The sequence below is a fragment of the Tachysurus fulvidraco genome, chromosome 15, assembly GCF_022655615.1.
Source record: "Tachysurus fulvidraco isolate hzauxx_2018 chromosome 15, HZAU_PFXX_2.0, whole genome shotgun sequence".
Lineage (NCBI taxonomy): Eukaryota > Metazoa > Chordata > Actinopteri > Siluriformes > Bagridae > Tachysurus > Tachysurus fulvidraco.
Window position 1 is genome coordinate 22,278,751 of NC_062532.1, and position 27,500 is coordinate 22,306,250.

At 41.1% G+C, this 27,500-nt stretch overlaps 2 protein-coding genes and 2 long non-coding RNA genes across 10 annotated transcripts in view; 1 reads left to right on the forward strand and 3 right to left on the reverse strand.

The window, feature by feature from the left end:
- Positions 1-4,802: 4,802 nt before the first annotated feature.
- aoc2 (amine oxidase copper containing 2) lies at positions 4,803-12,391 on the forward strand. The gene is given in 5 exon segments (XM_027179404.2): positions 4,803-4,943; positions 4,946-6,563; positions 8,578-8,863; positions 10,331-10,463; positions 10,725-12,391. Coding segments are annotated over 5 exon segments (2,448 nt in total). The 5' UTR covers positions 4,803-4,817; the 3' UTR covers positions 11,010-12,391.
- A 2,086-nt stretch (positions 12,392-14,477) lies between these two features.
- LOC125138720 lies at positions 14,478-15,423 on the reverse strand. Its single transcript, XR_007137943.1, has 2 exons — positions 15,222-15,423; positions 14,478-14,927 (listed from the first exon to the last, which is right to left on the reverse strand). It is a non-coding gene; the product is annotated as an uncharacterized LOC125138720 (long non-coding RNA).
- Positions 15,424-18,619: 3,196 nt separating this feature from the next.
- On the reverse strand, positions 18,620-21,681 carry LOC125138718. The gene is made up of 2 exons (XR_007137940.1): positions 18,939-21,681; positions 18,620-18,786 (listed from the first exon to the last, which is right to left on the reverse strand). It is a non-coding gene; the product is annotated as an uncharacterized LOC125138718 (long non-coding RNA).
- Positions 21,682-23,866: 2,185 nt separating this feature from the next.
- Positions 23,867-27,500, reverse strand: part of slc25a39 (solute carrier family 25 member 39) — a 12,906-nt gene continuing 9,272 nt past the window's right edge. For all 7 annotated transcript variants that reach the window (XM_047801000.1, XM_047801001.1, XM_047801002.1 and 4 more), the window contains 3 exons: positions 26,398-26,479; positions 26,236-26,316; positions 23,867-25,551 (listed from right to left, as the gene is read on the reverse strand). In XM_047801000.1, coding sequence (XP_047656956.1) covers positions 25,439-25,551; positions 26,236-26,316; positions 26,398-26,479 — 276 coding nt within the window. In that variant the 3' untranslated portion in view covers positions 23,867-25,438. The remainder of the gene's footprint in view (positions 25,552-26,235; positions 26,317-26,397; positions 26,480-27,500) is intronic.

Consider the following 27,500-nt stretch of genomic DNA (forward strand, 5'->3'; position numbering starts at 1 on the left):
CACACACACACACGCACACACACACATGCACACACACAAACACACACACACACACACAAAGTACATTTAAAGAAAAATATCAAATACCGAAAGATGAAAGAAAATCAACAAACGAAAATAAATGACACAAAGGATGATGGAGAAAGAGGTGAAAAGTTTTCCAGATAAAGTCCTGAAAATGGGGAGAAACTGTAGAAAAAAAAAGAAAACAAAAGAATTGCAAACTTTTTCTGATAAATTAAAAGAGTAAAAATCAACAAATAAACAAAGAAGCAATTGAACTAAATGTAAAGAAGAAAGAAAGGACTGAATATGAAGAGAAGCGAAGGACAAAAGTGGGGAAAAGTAAAAGGTAAAAGAAAGAAGGAGTGTTTTATTTTACCCAGAATGCTCGTGACATTTATATTAAAGGCCAATTTACAAACATAAAAGGCTGCGATATAAAACTACATTCAATTGGCCCTCGGGTTCCGACTCACAACCTTCCAATCAGTAGTACGACACCTTATCCACTGAGCTACCACTTCCCCTTAAATCTATAACTATTACCTTTTGGTCTTATTTAAAATATCCTATCGATGAGCCCCAGTGATTTCCTCTGAAACAGCAGAAATGATTTCATTATTATTCTGTTCTAATCTGTACTCTTAAATGATGAAGAGTTAGTATACTGAACCAGCGTGGAACAGAGTGATGATCCCATGATGATGAAGACTCCCAAGGGCAACATGTGGCAGGACACTGAGTACTTTTTACAGCCAAACTACAGTAAACTTCCTTTCTAAATACTTACATAATTTCATTTTTATCTTAACTTCCCCCTTAGTTACTGTCCTCCTTCTCCTCTGGTTCCTGCTGAGCAATAAATCTCTCATATAGAAACAGCTGGCTTATGGCTTCTTAGAAGAAGAAGAAGAAGAAGAAGAAGAAGAAGAAGAAGAAGACGAGGGCATAGAAGTCTTTATCATCACCACGTATACATTACAGCACAGTGGAATTCTTTTCTTCACATACCCCAACTGAGAAGGTTGGGGTCAGAGTGCAGGGGCAGCTATGATACAGCACCCCTGGAGCAGGGAGGGTTGAGGGCCTTGCTCAAGGGCCACTGACTTATCGTCAGGATTAACTCAGACACATCATTCAAACCATTTCTTAAAACTCATAATTTGGTGATTAGTTTTTTTTTCACTTTTAAGTAAATAACCGTTGAGAAGAAACTTTGACTATAAAACAGAAAAAAAGATTAAAAACTCAAACGTGGACCAACATCATCCAACCAGTCAGGAGACAGAGGCGTGTCTACGTGCCTGACAGTTCAGGAAGCTCCGCCTCTCGCTCAAGATCACAGCCGTTCAGAAGAATGTGAACATGTTTAGCATGACTTTGGACTTTTTTGGGAATAATGAGTTTCACTGTCAAGTGTGTATGATTCTTTTTGGAAATGATGTCAATTCATTTATTCATTCATTCATTTCCTACCGCTTATCCGAACTTCTCGGGTCACGGGGAGCCTGTACCTATCTCAGGCGTCGTCGAGCATCGAGGCAGGATACACCCTGGACGGAGTGCCAACCCATCAATTTTCCAGAGATGCCAATCAACCTACCATGCATGTCTTTGGACCGGGGGAGGAAACCGGAGTACCCGGAGGAAGCCCCCGAGGCACGGGGAGAACATGCAAACTCCACACACACAAGACGGAATCGAACCCCCGACCCTGGAGGTGTGAGGCGAACGTGCTAACCGTTAATCCACCGTGCCCCCGAAATGATATAAATATTACAAAAAAAATTGTGAAAGAAAAAAGTCACACAAAAGCTCACACTGTGCTCGTGGATTCTCCTGATGGCTGTTTGTGGTTGAAACAAATTAGCTACTGAAAGTTTACTGAAGTCATTGTTTGGTTTCAGGTTTAAAAAGAGCTTCATAACACTCTTCTCTCGACATTTAAGCTAGTAAGCAGAATTACTGTTAATGTTAATGTTACTTCCCCTGAAGGTGATTTCTGACAATGAGGTCTCTAAACAAGTTTGTCAAATAAAAAGTTGTTCTGATGTCATAATCATGATCTGATGGGGCAAGTCATGGCCTAATGGTTAGAGAGTCTGACTTGTAATCCTAAGGTTGTGGGTTCGAGTCTCGGGCCGGACACGACCGAGGTGCCCTTGAGCAAGGCATCGAACCCCCTAACTGCTCCCCGGGTGCCACAGCATAAATGGCTGCCCACTGCTCCGGGTGTGTGTTCACGGTGTGTGTGTGCACTTTGGATGGGTTAAATGCAGAGAAAGAAGTCTGGGTCGCGTATGTCACGTCACTTTTGTCGTCACTTTCGTCACTAAAATTGTCTGATTTTGTTTAAGAAATGAAGTTTCTTACGTTGTTTGCTTAAGTATTGTACACAACATACGACAGACACTGTACCGTTCTCTTCTGTTTAAATTCCCCCCTTAATGCTGCAATCTTCTAATTGCACCCTATCTGAACTGCATTTACACCAATTTGGTTCAATTTGGGGTCAGTGTGCTTCCTGCCTCTGGGAAATGTTTACATGGAGGTATAATCGAGAGCCTGCTGTTAGACAGCTTTTAGAAACACTCCCAATGGGAAGGAAGCCAAAAGCGGCGCATGAACATTTAACCGAAACCAGGCTTTCAAATGACCTTTGAACTCTGATGGACTTTTGAATGTCTGAGAAGAAATTTCCTTTTTTTTTAGAGCCTGATGTCAATGATATGGCATGAAGCCAACCTACAAAACTTAATTTAATGAATTTAATTCAGTATAAAGGCTTTGGCATCAGTTTGGTTTCTGTGGAAGGAATAAAGCTGTTGAGTCGAGTTGATCCAGTCTTTTTTTTGATGGATGTTTGTTAAGCAGTTCATGCTAATTTATTTTAACAATATTAATTTAACTCAATGATATAAAGTATAAATTAGAATATGAAATAGAAATTGGAGGATGTTTGGAAAATGGTTAATTTATTTATTTTTTGTCTTAAATATTAATATAAAAAAACCCCAGCATCACAGGAGAGTAGTTAATGTAGTTAATGTAATGTAATGTAGTTATGTAGTTAACCGTAGTTCATCATTATGAGATACTGCGGCTTGCATGGATGTTCACAACAACCTTAGAAACTGGAAGTAAAACGGTTGTCCTTGTGATTACCGAGTGTCATGAATCTAAACAGAATATTCCATAATATTGAACTAGAACCAGGAAAAAATCAATTTATGATCATTTTTTTAAGTAGATAACAAAATGTCATTGAATCTGTTTTGAATTATATGAACAATTTCATCCTGTCGGGGCGGCACGGTGGCTTAGTGGTTAGCATGTTTGCCTCACACCTCCAGGGTTGGGGGTTCGATTCCCGCCTCCACCTTGTGTGTGTGGAGTTTGCATGTTCTCCCCGTGCCTCGGGGGTTTCCTCCGGGTACTCCGGTTTCCTCCCCCGGTCCAAAGACATGCATGGTAGGTTGATTGGCATCTCTGGAAAATTGTCTGTAGTGTGTGAGTGTGTGAGGTAATGAGAGTGTGTGTGTGCCCTGTGATGGGTTGGCACTCCGTCCAGGGTGTATCCTGCCTCGATGCCCGATGACGCCTGAGATAGGCACAGGCTCCCCGTGACCCGAGGTAGCTCGGATAAGTGGTAGAAGATGAATGAATGAATGAATTTTGTCCTGTCTCAAATCCACAGTGCTGTTTATATAAAGCTAATTAATATGCAGCAACTAATATGAAAGTAGACACTCAGGACTTAGTTAGCCTAATTATTAATAAAATAATGTTCTTGTTCCAGTCGTAAACCTCTACACACAATCTGAATAATCTTATAACAGCTTTGCCGCAATAAAATATTTTGCTTGTTTATCCTGATTAAAAATGTCTGACACATCGATTTCCATCCCACTGACAGAGAGAAAGGTTAAATACCGCAGAAACGTATCTCACTGAATCAGAAACCTTCCTAGTAAAATCATAACACAGCAATTTCACTTTAAATTTTTACTCAAAAAAGTCCTTCAAAGGACTGGAAGCACTTTGAAGGACTGGTGGAAGACCATCTGCTGGAAGACCATCACAGGTGCAGATGTGTAAACTGGAGGAACATCTGGATTTTGTCAGCAAGCGGCAGCCGGTGAGGTGAAGTTCCCAGCAAATCATCAGCAAACATTTCCTCCTAGAAGGCAAACAAGATGAAATATTCGAGACGAGCGTAACAGATTTTTTTTATCAGATCGGATGTTAATGATCAGGTTTCCCCCGAAGAGATCCGCGCTTCTGGAGTATATGTCTGCTTCACCGAGATCTCGTGAGCGTATTCATTCCTGTGCGAGTTGGAGAAAGAAGACTCGTGTGCCTGTGTTCTGTACAGATGGTGGATTTATAACTTAAACACATAAACGCCTGCAGGTTTCCGGAATCCCTTTCGCCATTGAGTAAGGGGGGGGAGGTAAGCAGGTTTTTCTTCTCGCTGATATCTTTCACATGAAAAGCCACTCTATTCTTTTTCTGTTATGACAGTTCAGAATAGCTAAGAAAATGTACAGTATTCGAGATATTAGTTTAGCTTTTATTCCATATTTGCAACCAAATGATTCACATTCATAAGTTCAGTCAAACCACCAGATTAATCACGTTTTTTTTCTGTGGTTTATGAAGTGCAGCTTTTTTTTTTTTTTTGCCTTATCCATACACTTCAGTTCACACAGTTCACACACTCCACATCATGACTAAAAAAAAATACATCCAGGAGTTTTCTCTCAGTGTGAAATTATTAGCATGGCTCGTGATATGGGGAAGGATGTAGCACAATGGTGATAAAACTGGAGGCGTATTTAGCAAGGCTGAGGACGGGGATCGTATGGGTGTGGTTTCACTCTCATGCATTTAACCCAATGACACGCTACAGACTTGCTCACATCTCAGCTCCTCCAGTAAAAAGGCACACCAAGCTCTGGCCCATCGTTCCCTCGGAGGCATGGTTTCTCAAGTGACCACCTCCCTCGTCAAGTGCCTGCTGATTCTCCTCGGCCTGGTCTCTGTGATACTGAACATCGTTTTGATATGCATGAATTCCAACAGGCTTCCAAAATGCCAGATGCAAACACAAGAATCGGTGGTGGGCAACCACACGGACCACAGCTTGATATTCGCCGACCTCACCCCCAAGGAGTACCAGATGGTCCGGGATTACATGTGGAATCAGAAGGACTTGAGGATTTCTCACTCTGCCTTTGCAAAAGCGTCAGAGAACTACATCTTCTTGATTGACCTCGTGCTTCCGAAAAAAGCCGAAGCGCTGAGATATCTGGATTCTCAAGGCGTCAAGCCCGAACGCCAAGCCAGCGTCGTGGTGTTTTTCGGAGAGCATAACTACCTCAAAGAGTACGTCGTGGGACCTCTGACCGGTCACATCCGTCATCGGGATGTCACAAAGGAGAAGTACAAGGTAGAGAGCCTTCCCTTCACGGCCCGCCCCGTGACCATTGGAGAATACGGGCAACTTTTCCAATTGGTGTATGTTGATGTCTTCAACCAGCTGAAGACAGAACTAAAGGAGAGCTTTGGTTACGACCACAAAAATCCAAACCTGGAGGTATTCGAAGGAATGCCCAGAGGAGTAAAAGCAGGCGATAGAAAGACTTGGATTTCATTTTTCCGTGCGCTCAGTGGCATGTATATCCATCCAGTTGGCTTTGAAATTTTAATTTGTCACGAAAGTAAAAACTTCTCAGACTGGACCGTTGAAAAGCTCATGTACAACGGCGTATATTTCGACAGCATTGATAGTTTTAAGAAATCGTATGCAGCAGGTACTATACAAAAAATTGTCTTTAAAGAAATCTCTAATTACGCCTCACTGAAACCGAGAAGCGTACCTACAGGGTTGGGACCACATCAGTATTATCTCCAAGGCAAGCGCTTCAGCGTGAAGAAAAACCAAGTCATTTACCAGGACTGGAGCTTTGCGTTCGGTCTGAGCTCACTGACCGGCATGCGAGCGTTCGATGTTCGCTTTAAAGGAGAAAGGATCATCTACGAGCTCAGCGTCCAGGAGGCCATGTCTGTGTATGGCTCCATAACTCCAGGGATGATGCTCACCAAATTTCTGGACACTAGTATCGGAATCGGCCGCTTCGCCCATGAACTGGTGCGAGGCGTCGACTGTCCGTATTCGGCCACTTATATAGATGTTTATCGCTACATCGACGTCAACGCCACGCAGCTTTTCAGAAACGCCATCTGCGTCTTTGAGCATGATGTAGGACGACCGCTACGACGTCACTTTTCAGATTTCTTCCATAACAGCTATGGAGGCCTGACCAACAGCGCCCTGTACCTCCGCAGCATCACAGCCATCGGCAACTACGACTATATCTGGGACTTCATCTTCTACCAGTGTGGCACGGTGGAGGCCAGGGTTCATGCCACCGGTTATATATCCTCTTCTTATAAAGTGCCCGGCAGTCTGAAGTACGGCCACCAGGTCGCTGAAAACGTGCTCGGAAATGTCCACACGCACTTCGTTAACTTCAAGGTGGATCTGGATATTTTAGGTAAGTGACCACTGCTGGGATTAGCGCCTATTTAAAAATATAGAGTTTTCCTTGGGATATTTATTTTAAAGCAAGACGACACAGGATGACGGAAATGACGAATTACTTACATCGTTTCCATTATTTTTGTTTTCTCTTAAATTATAAGATAGGAGGCACAGTGATAGTGATAATAATGGAAAAAAATGTAAATATTAAACTTTGCGAAGTGGGCGGAGCCTAAATCTCCACATCATCTCGCGAAATATCTTGTTTCCTGAAACATAATTATAACTAGAATAACACACACACATCAATCAGGTCAGATTTTTTTTTAAAAAAGAGCTTCAGATTCTTTAGTTCTGTATTTAAAACAAAAGATTTTCTCAAGATTTGGAATGTTACATGTTCATAGTTATCCAAAAGTCAAAACATATGACCTTCCCAAAAATGGTGATTATTCTCCGATTTATGTTAGATGTTTGATTTATGAAAAAAAAAATTTTTAAATAAAATAAAATAGAATAAAGTGCATAACATCACAGCAAATCTTTCTCTTTAACAGTCAAATAAAAATATTTCAATTCTAACATAAATATAAACATAATTAACTATAAAAAAAATAAGTTTTTGGTATTTTTTTAAATTGAATTAATACCTGGCAAAGTCCTGGCAAAGATGAAATGTTATTAGTGTTATTAAGTCTGTCGATTTATTTATCTATCTATCTATCTATCTATCTATCTATCTATCTATCTATCTATCTATCTATCTATCTATCTATCTATCTATCTATCTATGTATTTATTTATTTATTTATTTATTTGCATATCCAGTAGTGTCATACTTAAAATATTAAAAACACAGCAGCGTGTCGTCTTTTGGAAAACAAAACAATACTAAGACATAGTTCTAGACTTTTTCAAAATTTATTATACAATTTCAAGCTAATTCAAGTTACTAAATGAAATAGTTCATGTTGGACAAGAATGTCACTAATTCTGACCATCTCAATGGCACAAATTATATATATATATATATATAGGCAAAATATAATAAACTGATTGTTATTTCTGCATAGATATAATTCATTAAAAAGATATACATCTTTAAATAAATATTATAAATAAATAAAATCCTGAAGCATTTCCTAAATTTACATGTTTTTTTAATAGTCTATTAAACAGGCTGAAGGAGATTTCCATTAATTTCATATATTTCAGCAGTGAAACAGCAGGAACAGCTGGAACACGTTAGTGCACACTGGGGCCCAAAAGTGTCTAAACCAAACTGGGAACCAGAGATTTATTAGAAAGAAAGAGAAAGTTTTTGGTATTTTAAACTATTTAAAACAAAGTAAAAGTTCAAGTTTTGCAACGTTTTGTTAAAACGGGATCAGACGCTCTGAAGGATTTAAAATGGATTAGAAGGTTTTACACAATCTTATGATCCACGATCTAAAATCTTTTCACTCTTCTCACTTGTTGTCAGTGATATAATTAGCTTTCATTTCTGCTCTCAGACACTGAGTGACAGGTTCACGACCTTCCACAAAAAAATTAATGAGTAGAACTGAGGAATTCGGCCAAAAAATGGGAACATAAACTTAAACATAAACAGTTTCCAGAAACAGTTCCTCAGTCATGACATATTAACACACTCAAAGATAAGCAAATAAACTGAAGGCATAAGAGAAAATGTGATAAATGTCTCTGTTTCTTCCACACAAACCACTTCGAAACTCTCTGTGAATATAAGCAAACGATCGTCTGAAAGCTAACTAGCTAGCAAGAAAACACCAAACCTGTGGATGAAATCTGAACTAAAGTGTGATAGATACAGTAATTAGCATGAACTTAGTGTGGGGAAAAAAAAACACCAGACAGAAACTAGTTTTGTGAAAGATAAGTGAACAAAACTGGAACTTAGTATGTGGAAGCTAACTGGCAAAGCCAACCTAGTGAGAATAAGCTAAGTGAGCAAACTGCTTCATGTAGCATGTCAGTGACTAATGCTTTGCTTTCTGAATGTGAAGGAGTGAGGAACGTGTTCCAGACCAAAGACATGGAGTATGAGGAGGTGTCTTTGCCCTGGATGACTGAGCGTAAGGCCAAAATCCCAAAAGTGGTGGAGAATCAGATCAAGACCGAGCAGGAAGCAGCGCTTCGATACGGCACTAAAATTCCTCGTTATCTCCATGTGGCGAGCAATCAGAAGAATCGTTGGGGCCACCAGCGCTCATACAAACTGCAGGTGATGAGTCTGGCTGGAGATCACCTTCCAGAGAGCGAGCCAGAGGAGAGGAGCATGTCCTGGGCACGGTGAGAGAAAGTTTCATTTATATTTCCTAAAGGTTTTGTATAAAAAGTTTAGATATTTAAAGATGTGCTGGTATCTGGTTTGTTCTTTAGTTTTTGTACAAAGCTGATTAAGCTAACACGTAATGGAGGTTTATAGCCTCCAAATTAGCACTGTGCTTATTTCTGCACAGCATAAATGTAGCCAATGTTTGAATGTTGACGTAGTCAGAATGTATTTCAGCTCAAAGACCTGACCACCTGTCCCACATGAAGACATGCCCAGCTTTCCCACCAGAAGACACGCCCATTTGTGCCACTGAAAGACACACCTGTTTATCCCACTTTAAGGATCGCCCATTTGGCCGATTTAAGACACGCCCATCTGCCTAACCCAAAGACAAACCCGTCTGTCTCACTCTAAGACACGCTCGTCTGTCTCACTCAAAGACACGACCATCTGTCTAACTCAAAGACACGCTCGTCTGTCTCACTCAAAGACACGCCCGCCTGTCTCACTCAAAGACACGACCATCTGTCTAACTCAAAGACACGCCCATCTGTCTCACTCAAAGACACTCCAGCCTGTCTCACTCAAAGACACGCCCGCCTGTCTCACTCAAAGACACGCCCATCTGTCTCACTCAAAGACACGCCCATCTGTCTCACTCAAAGACACGCCCATCTGTCTAACTCAAAGGCATGCCCGTCTGTCTCACTCAAAGACACGCCCATCTGTCTCACTCAAAGACACGCCCGCCTGTCTCACTCAAAGTCATGCCCATCTGTCTAACTCAAAGACACGCCCATCTGTCTAACTCAAAGACACACCCATCTGTCTAACTCAAAGACACACCCATCTGTCTAACTCAAAGACACGACCATCTGTCTAACTCAAAGACACACCCATCTGTCTAACTCAAAGACACACCCATCTGTCTAACTCAAAGACACACCCATCTGTCTAACTCAAAGACACACCCATCTGTCTAACTCAAAGACACGACCATCTGTCTAACTCAAAGACACACCCATCTGTCTAACTCAAAGACACACCCATCTGTCTAACTCAAAGACACACCCATCTGTCTAACTCAAAGACACACCCATCTGTCTAACTCTAAGACACGCCCTTCTGTCTAACTCAAAGACACACCCATCTGTCTAACTCAAAGACAAGCCCGTCTGTCTAACTCAAAGACAAGCCCGTCTGTCTAACTCAAAGACACGCCCATCTGTCTCACTCAAAGACACGCCCATCTGACTGACTCTGTCACCTACACTTGTCCCACAATAAAAGACACACTCCTCTGTGTGAGTCAAAGACACAATCATCTGCCCTACTTAAAGACAGGCCCATTGGCTCTGCTGCGCTTAAAGACAAAGTGTGTTCTTAAATAGAAACCATTTAATACACTGTATTTGTTACACAGTACATAGTACTGCAACATCACTCCCTGGACTTTCTTTTCTTCCGTCCATTTCTCTCAGGTACAAAGTTGCCATAACAAAGCATAAAGACTTGGAGCAGACCTGCAGCAGTCTGTACAGTCAGAATAACATGTGGGAGCCAGTGGTGGACTTCAGCAATTACATCAAGGATAATGAGAACATCGAGAATGAGGTGAGTTTCATAAAGTCGTGTTAATCATGTTCATCAAAAGCTTTTCACCACGGCGCTGTCGAAGTATGGATTCTGATTGGTCAGAAGGTGTTGATTGACAGCTAGCATTCAAATCACTGTTTTTTATTAGTGCAATCCTTCTAATATGTTAAAACTTTTTCTCATTGCTATGGTGATTTAAAAAAAATGGAAGGAGTCTCCTGTGTTAGCACTTTGTAGATTTAACCAAACATGTGCTGGTACCTGTATTTGTTCAAATAGGATCTGGTTGCCTGGGTGACGGCAGGTTTCCTCCACATCCCACATGCCGAGGACATCCCCAACACGGTGACTGTAGGAAACGGAGGCGCCGTCCTCATCCGGCCGCATAATTACTTTGACGAAGATCCGTCTATCAACTCAGCCGACGGCGTCTACATCAAGCCGGGATCAGAAAGAGACTGTGAGTACAACAAGATGGCGTGTTTAGACAAACACCTGTGTAGCCAGACGCTGGAGCCCTTCACCTACAACGGATTCGAGGGTGTCATGAAATTTGCCGGATAAACATATCACATTAAAGATGTTAAAGATATTTGCTGTCCTTAACGAATTAATTCCTCACCTCTATAGTCGCATCTTCACTGTTAGCATCGTGTGATATATGTGGTTTAGTTCTTATCTTTTTGTATTTTTACTTATTTTGTATTGACCATCGAATGAGATTTTTACCGATTTCTTGTTCTTTTACATATTATGAAAGTAAGGACAAGAAATCAGTCACCTTGATTCCACTTAAACCACAGCAGCTTGATTAAACAACCACATTTCTAATTTCTAATTGTAATCCATTTATGGTTATTTTTAATGCTGTGGAACGTCCAGGAAACCAGTTAGTTCTAGTTCACAATCACGTTCTAGCGGCTCGGGTCGTTGCTTTAATTGATAAAAAAAGCACTGACACTGGAGACTCCTTCCATCATTGTCCATAAACATCTCCTGAAACACTGAAAACATCACCATATAAACAATTCATCAGTTTTTAATCCATTTAAGTGGAACGACATGCTGTGAACGTTTCGTTACTATAGAAACGCTAACGTATTAGAAGGATATAAACCTGCGATTCGCAGATGACCGATCAGAATCCGGAATTAAAAACCACTGTGGTATAAATATTAGAATGTCATTTTATATCATCTTAACTACCCTTTTAGCCACTTTTAGCTCCTTTTTAGTGTCTCTTGTAGCTACTTTCTGTGCAACGTACTATTTTGTCAGATGAATTAGCGCTGCTGTCTGTCTCAATTTGGGGGGGTTTGTATACAGTTCCGTCTCACCCGGGTCCTACGTTATGGTTAAAATGTCCCGAAGCTCAATTTCACGCTACCTCATTTCAGCCAGGAATCTCCTGATGTACAGTTTTTGCAAACAAGAAATTCGCTAGCAAGAGATCCAAAGCATCCGATTGCGTACCGGATGTCTTTCGTGTCATGACATCGATAACGGGGCATTTTAATCAACAACAACTCACATGTTCAGAAAACAATAAACTATTCTGTGGCTCGTGACTCTTGCAGTAATTTTCTTACTAATGTTCTGGTTAAATGTAGGATCGCTTTAAAAAGCTACGATCATCCGAATTCACGTATAAAGTTCCTAGTAATGCATTTTTTTTTTTTTTTTTTGAGGAAATTGCTAAGGATCAAACTTGTTGCCATTTCTACTCTGAAAGATATGTGCAAGTTTAAAAAAACACCAGAATGTTCTTGTGAACTGAAAAGACAAAATTCTCAGTGTTACTTGTGCTACTGTGTTTCCCTGTTTAGGAGATTTTTACCTTTATTTCATTTAGGTTTTCTAATCTATATCTTTATGTGTATAAACATGTCACTTATGATGTTCAGCTGTATGAGAAATAAAACTGCAATAAAGTTCAGTTGAGTTCCTCTGCAGTGTCATGGTGTACATTTTATCTTAGAATTCTAGCCAGAAGAAGAAGAAGTAAGGATTAATGGTTGTTTTTCTCACTGGGGCTTAGTTACAGACACACACACACACACACACACACACACACACACACACACACACACACACACACACACACACACACACACACACACACACACACACACTGTCACACAGACTGCCTCTGTCCCCAGTGTATCATAGAAACTGTTTCAACACACACTTACAGCTCCATCAATAACCAGGGGCAGGAGGTGAAGGTCGGGTCAAAACGCCTGAGTTTTGTCTAGAAAGAATTTTATAAAGTTTTACTTATTATTTAATTGATTTATAATTATATATATATATATATACATATACACACACACACACACACATATATATATATATATATATATATATTAATTACAATTATTTATATAATAAGCCTTATTTGTTATTTATTTTTCAGTGTCATGTTATAGAAAAAGCTCAAGTCTACATTTTTGTTTATTTAATAAATATCTCATAAGAAATTATTTTTAATATATAAATAAATATATTTGTTTGTTCATCTAAAAAGCAGCTCAGATTTCTCTTCAACACTAAAATTCAGTGTAAGATCATCAACAGAGGGACAAACGCACATCTAAAACACACCGAAAGTACGACAGAGTCTGATTTATTTTAGCTCGGACTCACAGACACGACATCAGACGCTTCTTTATACTGATTAAAAACATCCCAAAAGTCCATCAGAAGTCCATCAGAAGTCCATCAGAAGTCCATCAGAAGTCCTTGTCCATCCCAGTGTCGTGTTTAATAGGTAAAGGTTAATAATTACAGATTAGTTTCTAAAACCTGGAGCCGTGTTTAAAAGAGCATCACTGCACTGTCAGGATTTACATCCATAAAACCTTTTAAAAGAGAAGATCATTTACTTTTTAATACCTCTTTGAACTTTGTTAGCCCTGAGGGTTCTTCAGATGTCCCTCTGAAGAAACCTGTAAAGTCTGTTCGAAAACACTACAACACAGGTTCCCTGTCAAAGAAGGTTTCAAGATTTTGAAAGCTGTGTCTTATTGAAGAAGGTTCACTGATTTTTGTTATTCACAAATTCCAACCAAAACGTTAGTTGTGACAGTAGACTGTGAATTTCTGCCGTAACATCTAGCAGACGTCTCAACGTGGATGATAGCATGAAGTGAAGTGACGTGATGTGAAGTGACGTGACATAGCTATTGTTCTCTGCATTTGACCCATCCAAAGTGCACACACACCGCAGTGAACGCACACACACCGTGAACACACACCCGAGCAGTGGGCAGCCATTTATGCTGTGGCCCCCTGGGAGCAGTTGGGGGGGGTTCGATGCCTTGCTCAAGGGCACCTCAGTCTTGGTATTGCCGGCCCGAGACTCAAACTCACAACCTTAGGGTTAGGAGTCAAACTCTCTGACCATTAGGCCACGACTTAACTTGAACCGAGGAACGTTGGACATTTCATGCTCTCGACACATTTTCAAAGATGAGACGTTTTCATGATGGCCGACTACACTTCGGGGGACGAGACATCTCGAAAATGTCTTTTAAATGAGCTCAGACAAGTGTGTGATTTACTTTAGCATTAAAAAAAATTGACTGTATTTGATAAAGATGCCGAAACGGCACCTCGTTACTTGCGTTCGATGTCATTCGCCGTCGACTGGAAACTGCTTCTACTATTGCTTAGAAAAAATCGCTCGAGTTTAATAATAGATCTCTTGTTTACGTCTGATCATTTCTGTCCACAGGGTCCAGTCAGGTGCTGCTTCGGTCTCGCACCATCTGACTGGACCGCGAGTGATTCGGAGCTCGTTTGCAGTCTCACCGCTCAAGCTGTACAAACAGGTTATTCAGGAAAACAGATTAAAATGTTTCGGGGTTAAAATCCTGCCCAGGTCCTGACTGATGGCTTCCTACCCAGAACCCAAATCTACTACATGATCCTGTGTCCTTCCTGCTATCACTAGAGGGATGGGATTTGTTTATGGGCTTGTTATTTTTGTCTCTTTATCCAGACCTTCTCATTGTCCTATTTGTCTCAGCATTTATCCCGTTTCCTTGACTTTGTTTCTCGTCTTTTACAATCTGCAGATCGGCTCCAGTGATTAAAAATAAATAAATAAATGAATTCATGAGCACAAGTGGTCCATACGTTAAGTCTAGGTTTAAGCAGTAATAGGATAAATACGATATAGCCTTCCTCATCATCCTCAGCTGCGGAGTGTCACTCGGAGCAAAGTGCCACGGAATAAAACACACTGGATTCCGAGTGATCAGACAGGATGGCTGTGTTTAGAGTCGAGGTTTGCTGCAGGGCTTTGAACAGCAGCACCGCCGGTGTTTGTGACCGTTCTGGAGTCGCCTCAAAGCGACGTGTCAGAGTGATGAAAGAGAAAACGGTGAGAACAAGCAGGCAGACATGACAGGCACCATCATCACCATCATCGTTATCATCATCATCCTCCTCAGGGGAAACTGACGGTCATGGTTCTATCTTCACAAAATAAAGAAAAGAACGGGTATCAAGATGAAACAACTTGCCTTTGTTGATTGATAATAATAATAATAATAATAATAATAATAATAATAATAATAATAAGGTTTTGGTATCAAAACCCTGAGACTCTCTAAAACTCGACAATTATTTTAATAGACTGTGTCGTAAGAAGTAGAAGAAGAGAAGAAGAAACCGAAAGCAGGTATATTTGAGAATATTACATTATAAAATAATATGATATGAAATATAATACATGAAATATCATTGGTGACATTATGAGGAGATCTTTACCACTGTAAGCATCCAGAAATCCCGTGAGCTCCTGATATCACTTACGTTACAGCAGACGTCCTCTTGTAAACTCCTCCTGATACAAAGCGCTAACACTGGAGACTCCTTCAGTAAATATTACAGAAAAACATTCATTCATTCATCTTCTACCGCTTATCCGAACTTCTCGGGTCACGGGGAGTCTGTGCCTATCTCAGGCGTCATCGGGCATCGAGGCAGGATACACCCTGGACGGAGTGCCAACCCATCACAGGGCACACACACACTCTCATTCACTCACACACTCACACACTACGGACAATTTCCCAGAGATGCCAATCAACCTACCATGCATGTCTTTGGACTGGGGGAGGAAACCGGAGTACCCGGAGGAAACCCCCGAGGCACGGGGAGAACATGCAAACTCCACACACACAAGGCGGAGGCGGGAATCGAACCCCCCCCCCACACACACACACACACACACACACACAGAAAAACATCACTGTTAGTAAATCAAAAACTCAAGAACCGAAGCCATCCTGGCTGATTTTATATATTATATAATATTTAAATGAAAAATTTGTACGTTTTTTTTTACACCATTAAAAGTGTGATTTAGTTTTTATGCTAAATCTGTTTTTGTGTATGTTGTACAGTTACACGTTCCTATACATTCTATAGTAGCTTCTAAAAACATTTTAGTTTTTTTTCCCCCCCGAGGCTCCAGGAAGTGTAGCCAGCGTGCAACCAGCTTTTTCAGACTAAACACGCAGGACACAGAACCTCGGACTTCTCGGAGACAGGAAAGAGGGTGGGGGGTAATGAGGTTCCTAGAAAATCCTTGTCAGGTTTAAGTTCTAGGTCCAGCTTTCAAAATACAGAGGGCACGAGGGGGTCATGTGTGCTGGTTTTCTCCGCTATCTCAACATTCCCATAGGAAAAACCCCCATACCAGATAAACAGAGCATGCATGACGTGCTGGTGAAAACGTTTCCTCTGAACAAATTAACATTCCTTATGATCGTTAGAACTATTCGGTCTTATGCACTTTGTCTCCTTCTTGTTAGCTACTCACTTTTTTTTCAGCGTTTCTCTTATCGCTGTGAAGATTCTGACAAGCTGTAAAACAGATTTAGAGGCTCTGTTAGACCTGGCAGTAGTGCAGAGTGTATGGGAGTGTGTGTGTGTGTGTGTGTGTGTGTGTGTGTGTGTGTGTGTGTGTGTGTGTGTGTGTGTGTGTGTGTGTGTCTCCTTGCACTCGATAGAATCCAGAAGCTGGAACCGTAGCAACAAGCACAAATTTCACAATTTGTGAAAAACTCTTGGAGATATTTCACAACCAAGATCAGGTTTCATCACTAACGGCTTCGGTTATTAGCCAAAGGTCGAGTGATGAAGCAGAGTTATTCTGAACATCTGGTGATTAGTTTCCCATAACAACACACCCTGATGTCTTTTCTTTGTCTCCTTAAACCACTGCAGTCTGGCTCCCTGAAGATGAACATTTCAGCATATTACACATGACAGCGACCGTCCGTCCGTAACAACGTAGGTTTTATTAAGCTGCTACTTTATGTACTTTATATCTATTTATAGTTCCATGGAACACTGTGCAGCATCCAGAAACCATCCCCTGATTTCACTTAGATTCTCTCACAAGCTTCTGGATTTTATCTCCGGTAAAGAAGCGTGAACTTCTGTCCTGAAGATGCCAGAAAGCGTAAAGATTCGATTCAATCCCATTTGTTTCTACAGCGCTTTTAACGGCGGACATTGTCTCAAAGCAGCTTTACTGAAGTATAGAAACTGAATAAAAAATTATAAAGTTTCAAATTAAGTTGCTATTTATCTCTAACGGTTATCCCTAATGAACAAGCCTGAGGTGATGATGGTGAGAAAAACTCCCTGAGATGATATGAGGAAGAAACCTTGAGAGGAACCAGACACAGGAGTGAACCTCATCCTCATCTGGGTGACACTGGAAAGGAAATAATGTTAATGTAAATAATGTCCATGTAAATAATATCTGTGTAAATAATGTCCATGTAAATAATGTCTGTGTAAATAATGTTAATGTAAATAATGTCTGTGTAAATAATGTTAATGTAAATAATGTCCATGTAAATAATGTCCATGTAAATAATGTCCATGTAAATAATGTTAATGTAAATAATCTTAATGTAAATAATGTCCATGTAAATGATAATGTAACTAATGTCTGTGTAAATAATGTCCATGTAAATAATGTTAATGTAAATAATGTCCATGTAAATAATGTTAATGTAAATAATGTTAATGTAAATAATGTCTGTGTAAATAATGTCTTCACTTCTGACTGATCCACAGCACCGACACTGGAGACTCCTTTTGTTCAAGTTACATAAACTTCTGAAGCTGATTATTGTCCAAGGCTCCCAACTCTCACGCATTCAGCGTGAGACTCACGCAATTAACCCAAATCTCAGGCTCTCACGCCTCACCCCCATATTCTCACGCAGACTCGTGCAGCAATGAGGGAAAAAATTGCGCCGCATGATCTCGCAAAGCAACGTGCAGAGAGACGAGACAGACAGTTTAGTGAGTTTTTTGTGACAATTTTGAGGGAAATACACAATTTATTCCCATAATCTGTGCAGTCAGCTGTTTTCCCTCCCATCTGCACCGTGTGAATTGTGTACACAGGCAGGTCAGTGAGTTACAGGGCGCTCCGTGTCTCCGTCCAGTTTAGGCTAGTAACTAATAGGCCGATGCTGTTATATAGTTTATATAGAATTAAGTTAGCATTAGCAGAGTTGTTTGTTCGCCTCACACCTCCAGGGTTGGGGGTTCGATTCCCGCCTCCGCCTTGTGTGTGTGGAGTTTGCATGTTCTCCCCGTGCCTCGGGGGTTTCCTCCGGGTACTCCGGTTTCCTCCCCCGGTCCAAAGACATGCATGGTAGGTTGATTGGCATCTCTGGAAAATTGTCCGTAGTGTGTGTGTGCCCTGTGATGGGTTGGCACTCCGTCCAGGGTGTATCCTGCCTCGATGCCCGATGACGCCTGAGATAGGCACAGGCTCCCCGTGACCCGAGAAGTTCGGATAAGCGGTAGAAGATGAATGAATGAATGAATGAAAATATCTGGACATGCCTAGTAGTTAATATTAATTATTGTTTTCTAAGAACAGAATGTCAAGTCAACGACATCCCATATTAAAATGATTTTATTTATATCAATCACAACTCATCAAAAAAAAAAAAAACCAGCACAAGAAATGGCTGGAATAGAGTAATGTTATGTATAAATAGCAAATTTAATTGAAACCTGTTTGCATCTGTTAATGTTGTGAAAAATCTTAGTAGAATTAATTAAGGTATTATTCCTTACAATACTATTGTCATGACGCGGGGTAAGGAAGCAGACCCAAACGCAGGATAGCAAAACAAACAGGGTTTAATAACAAAAGAAACACTAAACATGAGATGGACTAAAGACAGGACAGGACAACAGTAGATTCCGCTGTGCTGTGGCTCCCCTGGGAAATTTTCAGGAGACACTCCTCTGTGCTCTCCCCTCCAGCGACGTGGTCGAATACGGTGCGAAACTAGGCGAGACAGGTGCTTCATTCAAGTATTAAGCCTTGCAAAATATTACAATTGGTGTTATAGGACATATGTAGGCGAGGTTGTAGGCCGGATGTAAACAAGAAAAGATGTTTATCGTAATCATAAACTTAGTAAAAGTAACCAGACTCACTCAGTGCTGTCAGGCCTCGTCAGTCTGAGCTCTCTGATCAACAATGTGTGAGGAAGTGAAAGTCAAGAGTTCAGCTGAAACAGGCCTCATGAAGGGAGAAGGGCGAGGAGCCTGACCTTTAGTGGAACTAGAGAAACTAAGGCTTAAAATATGCATGTCTGTGCAAGTCCAGTCTGGACATGGACAGAATGAGATCATAACAATGTTCAGCTCATAGGTTTAGTAAGCTTAAGGAGTCAACATAAACAGACCTCCACATACGTGCAAAACAACGTTATAAAATGCAAAGGCTCAGCAAATGTAGTGATAGTACTCTTATAATAATCAAACAAACTTTGATCAACAGTCGAATGCTACTAACAAATGATCCAGATGATTCTAAACCAGAAGGTTATTTTAATCAAAACCCATAATCCTAACTCATGATCATGAACTCCTGTCATAATTATATGATAATTCAGTACTCATATACCATAGGTGATAGCATATCTTCATCGATCACTTTATATGTAGGGAGAGATGTGATTGATATAGTATATGTATGTATGTGTGTGTGCGAATATCTCATACAAAGGTTTATGTGTATGTCATGGTTATCGTATTCACATGTATATACGTATATAGGCGTATGATCAGTGGAAATCATATACAGACAACATAGAGAAAAAGATAGAGGAAAACTCACTCATTGTAACTGTAAAGGATCGGGAGATTGGTCCACGGGACGTGTCTTCTGTTCTCTGGAGCACATTTTTAACAACAGTTTTGACAACGCAGCATATTTTTTTAATAATAAGTCAGAAGTACGTCGGGAACAACAACAGAAAAAAACAAAAGGCCAGACTTGATTTTCGGTAAAAGGCAGACTTGTTTTCGGGGGAAATGAGGGGAGTCACAGGCGATTCTGTAGAGTCCCAGAAAAACCCCAGACAGGTCAGGTGGAGTGACGTAAGAAGGTATAGACGCACCTAGAGGTGCCAGGGTATATATTGAGGAGATTTCCTTTGGAGGGGGCTCTTGCATGCTTTTTTGTGTTTTTGTTCGATTACTTATACGTTCATATTTTTGTTCACATTTTTGTTCACACTTTTGTTCACACTTTTTTAAGTGTCTGCCAAATGCAATAATAAATGTAAATACATTTAAAATGATTCAGAGCAATGATGGAAAATGATCTCCCACCCATTGTGGAGAAGCTGAAATTTTTTTACACCAGATAAAATCCAACAGACAAAACATTTGCTCTGTAACAGAAATCTCTCTCACCCACAATCTTCCATTCACAAGCTCAAATCTCTGCCTAACACTAAAATCTCATTTAAATAAACCATCTGGAAACATTATGAGAGTAAACGCAACCAACACGTCGCTGCGTCATCGGGAAAAAACAACAACATGCTCTGACAAACAAAAGGTTCTTCCAGCTGTACAAGCTGCCACGCAGACCGTGTTATAGTGAACCAACACTGAGGCCTTCTTCATCTTCATCAGTCTGTAAAGTAAAGTTAAAATATAGAAGATTCAGATGAATTTCAGCTTCATGTAAGAACATGGAGTAAACCAGGGGGTGATGAGAAGATGGTTGGTGATTGTGTAAAAGCAGATCGATGTTAATGGACGCTGAACCACCAGAAAACCAGCAGGATGCAAAAAATAAATATACAAAAGCAGCCACAATGAACTGTAAAGGACATGAATGAAAATGACTGCAGCTGGACGAAGCAGATAAGTGTAAGTGAACCTGAACGTGACCCGAGAGCGTGAGACCGAGTGACCTCAAGCTGAGCAGGAAGACTTCCAGTGTTTCCTCCTGGTTCTGACACCGTATTTATTTTATTTTGAGACCCACAGAAGAATGAATGCATGCTTCTTGTTTTTTTCTTTTTTAAAATCGGCTCCCGAGCCGCCGAAGGCACAGCATCCGCACTGTAAACAGCTCGGGCGCTCGTGCTAAATAAGGCAATTACTTTGTGTTGCTCTGCGTCCTGTCGCCCACAACACAATCCATCTGGTTTCTTTCCACGGCTACAAAGCTCTTAGCGCTCAGATACCGATAGTGTTTACTGAGAGATCCGAACGCTCTCCGAGGCCCTCGATCTGCCCAGAAAATTCCTGATGGTGCTCAGTAACAGCGGTGGGAATGTCCAAAAATAATAAAGTAGTAAAACACTCGAGAGCTTCTCAGGAGATTAGACGCTAATTTATGATTTTTTTTTTTCCAGATGTGATGGCAGAAAACAGCGAGACAGGAATCTGGTGTGATGCAAAGCATAAATTTCCTAATTCTGGAAAACTTACAGCTTTACTTCTGACCGCATTCTACTAAAGAATGTTAATAATAAAATAAAGATAAATTACACACACATGCATCGATATACATCTGTTAACGTCAGCAAACATGACGGCTGTGTGACTACGTTCAGGATAACGTTGTTTCTGTGAAAATTTGTTTTAGAAATTTCCCTTAATATGACAGAGACGTTTCCAGTAAAGATAAAAGTTCTTCATAAAACATATTAAACCTTAAAAGAGCTCATAAGGCCATAAAGTGGTAGGAGCAGTGAGGAGGATGAAGAGTTTCTTTATCAGAGGAGGAAATGACTGAAAGCTGAAGAGGGAGAGGGGGGCAAGGTGGCTTAGTGGTTAGCACGTTCGCCTCACACCTCCAGGGTCGGGGGTTCGATTCCCGCCTCCGCCTTGTGTGTGTGGAGTTTGCATGTTCTCCCCGTGCCTCGGGGGTTTCTTCCGGGTACTCCGGTTTCCTCCCCCGGTCCAAAGACATGCATGGTAGGTTGATTGGCATCTCTGGAAAATTGTCTGTAGTGTCTCCCCGTGACCCGAGAAGTTCGGATAAGCGGTAGAAGATGAATGGATGAAGAGAGAGAAGAAATGTGTTGTATACAATATTTAATAACGATAGTGAGTTAATAAGATGATACAGATTAGATCGTGTATGGATTATTTTTGTGACCAATCAGATTAGAGATAACATTGAGGAGGTTGTGGATGGAGCACAGGGGCAGCTATGTCACGGAGTCCCTGGAGCAGGGAGGGTTAAAACAGTGGCAGTTTGGCAGAGCTGGGGCTTAAACCCCTGATCAACAACCCAGTGCCTTAATCACTTGAGCCACCACTAACCAGCATTAATTTGCTTTAAAGTTCAGTGTAAAAATGATAGGAATTCTTAGGTATTTAAACCCATAAAGATCATCTGCATGTAGAGAGACTTTTTATAATCTACACCCGTTCTTTTAATACCGTGAACCGTATATGGCCAGAATTAAAAGCCTAGTGCTAAGGGGACATCCTTGTGTTGTGCCTCTAGACATAGAGACATATTGTGATATCTTATCTGTGACTACAGCTGCTTTTGGTTGATGATACATAAATGTATTTCTATTCGCTTCAAATATAAACGAAGGACTGGCGCCCATTAATGAAGCCTGTCTGGTATTATATGCTCTATTATAGAGGCCAGTGTTGCAGACAGTATGTTGACGTCTACATTTAGTAGAGATCGGTCTAGAAGATCTACAATCGAGGGGGTCTTTATCTGGCTTCAGGAGAACTGTAACATGGGCCTGTGTAAGACCCGGAGGGAACATCGACTGTTCAAAAGTATGGTTGAACATATCAAGAAGCATAAGGGCCAATGTAAAGGAACTGTAAGGAATCCTTCTGGTCCTGGGGTTTAACAACTTTACATGACTTTGATTGAATTCTCTCTCTCCTGGAGTTGCAGAAGTTTATCCAGATTATCGTTCTTTTCCATGTTTGTCATATTCCCCTCATTATAAGCATGAAGTCATGGCTGTATGTCAGCTAGCTTAATCATTCATTTATTATCGCTGATATTTCTCAGCCAAATAACAACTAATGCTAGTGTTTTCTTAGCAACAAAAAACAAGCGCCACAGTTATCGTAGTGTATCAGAGCCAATAAAGGGCTTTAAAAAGTGAAGATGTTGTGAAACGATGCTCAGCGACGCCAAAGATCACGATATTCAGCTTGATCGAGATCGTTTTATTGATTTTTATTCATTCGGAGGCAGCGGTTTTTGGTTCATTAAGCAATGTGATGATCTAAAGATCAGAAAAGTCCCCAAATTAAAAGCAGCTTTATCTTCTGTAACGTTTCACCAAACACCGAACGTCACGCAGGAAACAAACGGAAAAGTTAAAGCCGCCGCCGAAACGTCACACCGCGTTTACAGAAGACACCAGACGGCTTCATTTGACGGTCAGACCTGCTTTATGTATACGTATATACACACATTATGGGCTGAAGTCTTCCTCCGTCTCAGATGAGTGCAGACTAAATAAAATAACAGATGAAATAACTTTCACTGATTTTGTTCCTGTCATCAGGCAGCTTACGCTAGTTCACCTACACCTAGCTAACATCATCATCATCTTCACCACCAGTGTTGTATAAAAAGTACTAGAAAGCGATACTCGTATAAAAGTACAAGTATCGTACTAGAAAAAAGACTTCGGTAGAAGTGAAAGTCACCTTTTAGAATATTACTCAAGTAAAAGTCTTAAAGTATCTGATATTTACTGTACTTAAGTATCAAAAGTCATTTTCTGATATTTAATGTACTTAAGTATTTGAAGTAAAAAGTAAAATGTCAGTGATTTTCAGTAGGTATAAGAGCAGGGGCAGTGCTAGGGTTTCATCTTTAGGGGGGTTTTAGTCCTCAGTGAGAATTTAAAACAAGAAGAGTTTTATATTATATATTATATAACTACATAGTAAGCCAAAAGTTATGGTGTTATTAAATGGTTAAAGTGGACACCAAAATTTTCTGCATGATGTAATGATGCCAGTCTTGAATCAGATCAGTTCGTGTGTGTGCGTTCTCTACAATCAGTGTGTCCGATGAATGACGTCATTAATAAACTAATATTCACAAGACAAAGACCGAATCAATAAATGTTATTTTTATTTAGTATTGTTATTGCATTAATATTTTGTGCTATCGACTCTGGTAATAAGAATAGTGACATTTCACTGCTTTTGGTTGCCGCCGTTATAGATAAACGCCTCCGGACGTGCGTAATGCGAGCTAGGAGCAGCGATTCACCAAACCTCCCTTATTGCAGTCACACACATTTCTTCTGATTTTATTTTACGAGTAACGAAGACGTTTAGTGGGAATATAACGGAGTAAAAGTTTACATTTTATCTCGGAAACGTAGCGGAGTAAAAGTGAAAGTTGTCATACATTTAAATAGCGAAGTGAAGTAGAGATACGTGACATTTCTACTTAAGTACGGTAACGAAGTGTTTGTACTCCGTCACATTACACCACCGATCACCACCTGAGAACATTCACACACAATAAAAGCAGTCTGTTTCGAGGGGATAAGAGATTTAATCACAAGATAACCTCGATGCAGTTCGTCTTCCTTTAAAAATGAACTTGTCTTGTTTTTATTGCGGCATTCAGGGAAAACACTTTTACTTTCGTCATCTTTCGAGTCAAAAGCTCTTCAGGTAAATTAGCACCGCTGCTAAGAATCAGAAATCCTACTGTATGAATAATCAAAACGAATTTTGCTCAAATTTCATTTAAGAGTCTTTTGAGTTCATCAGCAGCTCCAGTGAAGCTGGACCTGTTCAGACGGATCTGGGTTGGTGTACCGGCCCTTTAAACAGCAGGATTACAACAAGAACACCGTAATGTCTCTTATTTAAAGAACAGAACATCCGGATCATCATCATCATCATCAGCATCAACATCTGGTCCAAAACTAATCAGGAATTAAGCAGCTTTATACATTCATACAAGCGAGTCGATCTCGGTGTACTTTAGGGATGGAAATTACCCAGAAGGCCAGAAGTTGCAATCAGACACAGCTGCTTATACGTGGAGAAAGAACGAGCGAAGGAATCCGATGTGCTTTTCTAAAATCGGTGCTGTTGCGTAACGTTCTTCAGTTCGATTCTCTTTCCATTTTGCAAGGCAGTGGGAAATGATCCAGCTGTGCTTTGTCACGACCTGCCAGATGTGCGCTGCTAAATTATTCGGGAGAAATTGACAGGAGTACACAGAGTGCTCGGCTGTGCTATAAACTATGATGCGATTCAGGTTGCAGTTTCGGTGTATGGCCGATAGGGGGCGGTGTTTGAACACCGTCTGGTCATCTGCTCTCTTAGACGTGACGGTCCACATGGACCACGTGGGACCGGGGACCATTTCACAGCCTGGATTAATTCATCTACTGAAGGAAATTCCCTCAAAGCGCCCATGCATGCAGATAAATGTGAGCTTTCCCAGCATGCTCTGGTGCGGTTCCAGGGTGCTGCGGTCTTACTGCAATGCGGATATGTGGCATTTCAGGGAAAGAAAGAAACGGCGCATGCGCAGCGTTATTGAACTGAACCTGAGAGCCTCAGCCCCGGAACATGTGGAGATGAGAACAGGACGCATGCCAAGGCCAAGCTGAAGGCAGGTCGTCGCAGGTGAAAGTGCTCATGCAGCTCCGCAGTGAGGATCAGCACATCTCAGACACCGCGTTGTGCTGGCGGAAGAAAGCCTTCCCGAACTCGTAGGTGCTGATCATGATGGCACACGCCGGAGCCACTTTGATCACTCGCGGCAGGAAACCTGAACGGGAAACAATCGGACAGAGGGATTAAAGGAACGACCCAACAGCACGTCCTCGAGTGTTTTATTCCCCTTAAACCGCAACAACTTTCCATCCGTTACACTCCGTATTTATTACAGAAAAACAATCGTACTTCTTATCCATTTAGAGTCACGTATAAAGTTACGGCACGTCTGTAAAATTTTGTAATACGTTCCTGTTCTCGCTTCCAGCAGCGATAAGCACGAGTATGTCGTTTTTTTGTTTTTTTTTATCTCTTGCTACGGAGACGTTATAAAACAATAAATAAATAAATAAATAAATAAACCGATAAACTCTGGGACGTTTTTAATTCGGTCAGAGAAACCTTTGGTGTTGTTGATCGTCTGAGAAAAGTGTTTCTGTTGATACAGAATCGTTTAACCCCTTAAACCTCTGACACGATAAAACAAACTCCTCTTTGTGCTACGGGGCGCCGACACCGTTACGGTCCCTGTGAACGAGCTGTTACTATAGAAACGAGTCGCTTTATTATAGAAAACAATTCAATAACTTCTCAGACAATCCTGATCCAGAACACGTAGCTAGCTGTGGACGTAACGTACAGCGGGAAGCTTCGGTAACTCTGCGATCGGTTTATGTGAGACAGACAGACGTCCTTTTCCTGTCCTAATACAGTACATGAAGACATTTCTACGGTTCACCTGCGAACAGGCCTCGGTAGCCGGCGTCGGTCCAGATGCTCTTCATTATGAGCCACGTGGATGAAGGCTTCTTCGGAGGAGCTGCAGATAAAACACGTAATTAAACGTCACAGAATAAACAACACTCGTGGTGTAACGGCTGCATTCGTCTCAGATTCGCACCTCCGAGGAGCTCCATTTCTCCCAGCTCGATCTGCCGGCGAGTTTTCACCACGTCGAACGGCAGCGTCGCGATCGCAGCGATCTGCAGATGATAGGCACGTTAATAAAGTGCTACATCACTCTACATCACTCTACATTTAGTCAATAAGCATAAGCGTATAAAATCGTAAGCGTTAACGCTTCGGTACCGAATGAACGTCGGACCGGTGCGAAGCCCCGACGCTGGAGACTCCTTTAGTGAATATTAAACAAACACAAAAGTTTTCCTTAGAGAAACTGCACCATTTTAATCGCTTTATTATTCCCCACATCACGACCGGTCCCTGTGAACGAGCCGTTACTATAGAAACGATATCGTGCGATAAGGCTCGGGTTCATTAATATAACCCTGGAGCTGTTAATAAAAAGAACAAAACAGAACGGTTGTATAATCAGATTTATTAAACGCACTTCGGACCCCGAGGGTAATTCTGTAGAGGACAAAGATCATGAACTTGGTCTGAGACACGCCGGAGACGTGAGCGGATTAGAGGACGCAGCAGGTACGACGGGGGGCAGAGTGACACGAGTCACTCTTACTGTTATTTATTGTTTCCTTTTATTATTTAAGAGTGTGCAGCGGCAGCAAGCAGCAAAAATAAGCAGAGTTACTGAGCTGAGCAGCTTGGTGTTGATCAGTGGGGTTTTATGGCTGTAACAGTGTGTAGGACGATCAGTAAAGACCCAGAGGGACAAGTGAACCTCGACTGCAGAGCGTGTGTGCGTCTGTGTGTGTGCATCTGTGTGTGTGTGTGTGTGTGTGTGCATCTGTGTGTGTGCGTATGTGTGTGTGTGCATCTGTGTGTGTGTGCGCGTCTGTGCGTCTGTGTGTGTGTGCGTATGTGTGTGTGTGTGTGTGCGTATGTGCGTGTCTGTGTGCGTATGTGCGTGTCTGTGTGCACGTCTGTGTGCGCGTGTTTACAGGTGTATTTCTTCCTCCTGATGTTTTAGCTCTGCTGTCAGATCCAGTTTCTGTATTTAACCCTGTAATAACTTTTGTTTTTGCGACTGTTTCAGATCATCTGTTCATTCGCACGACATCATGCACCACATTGTGATGTCAC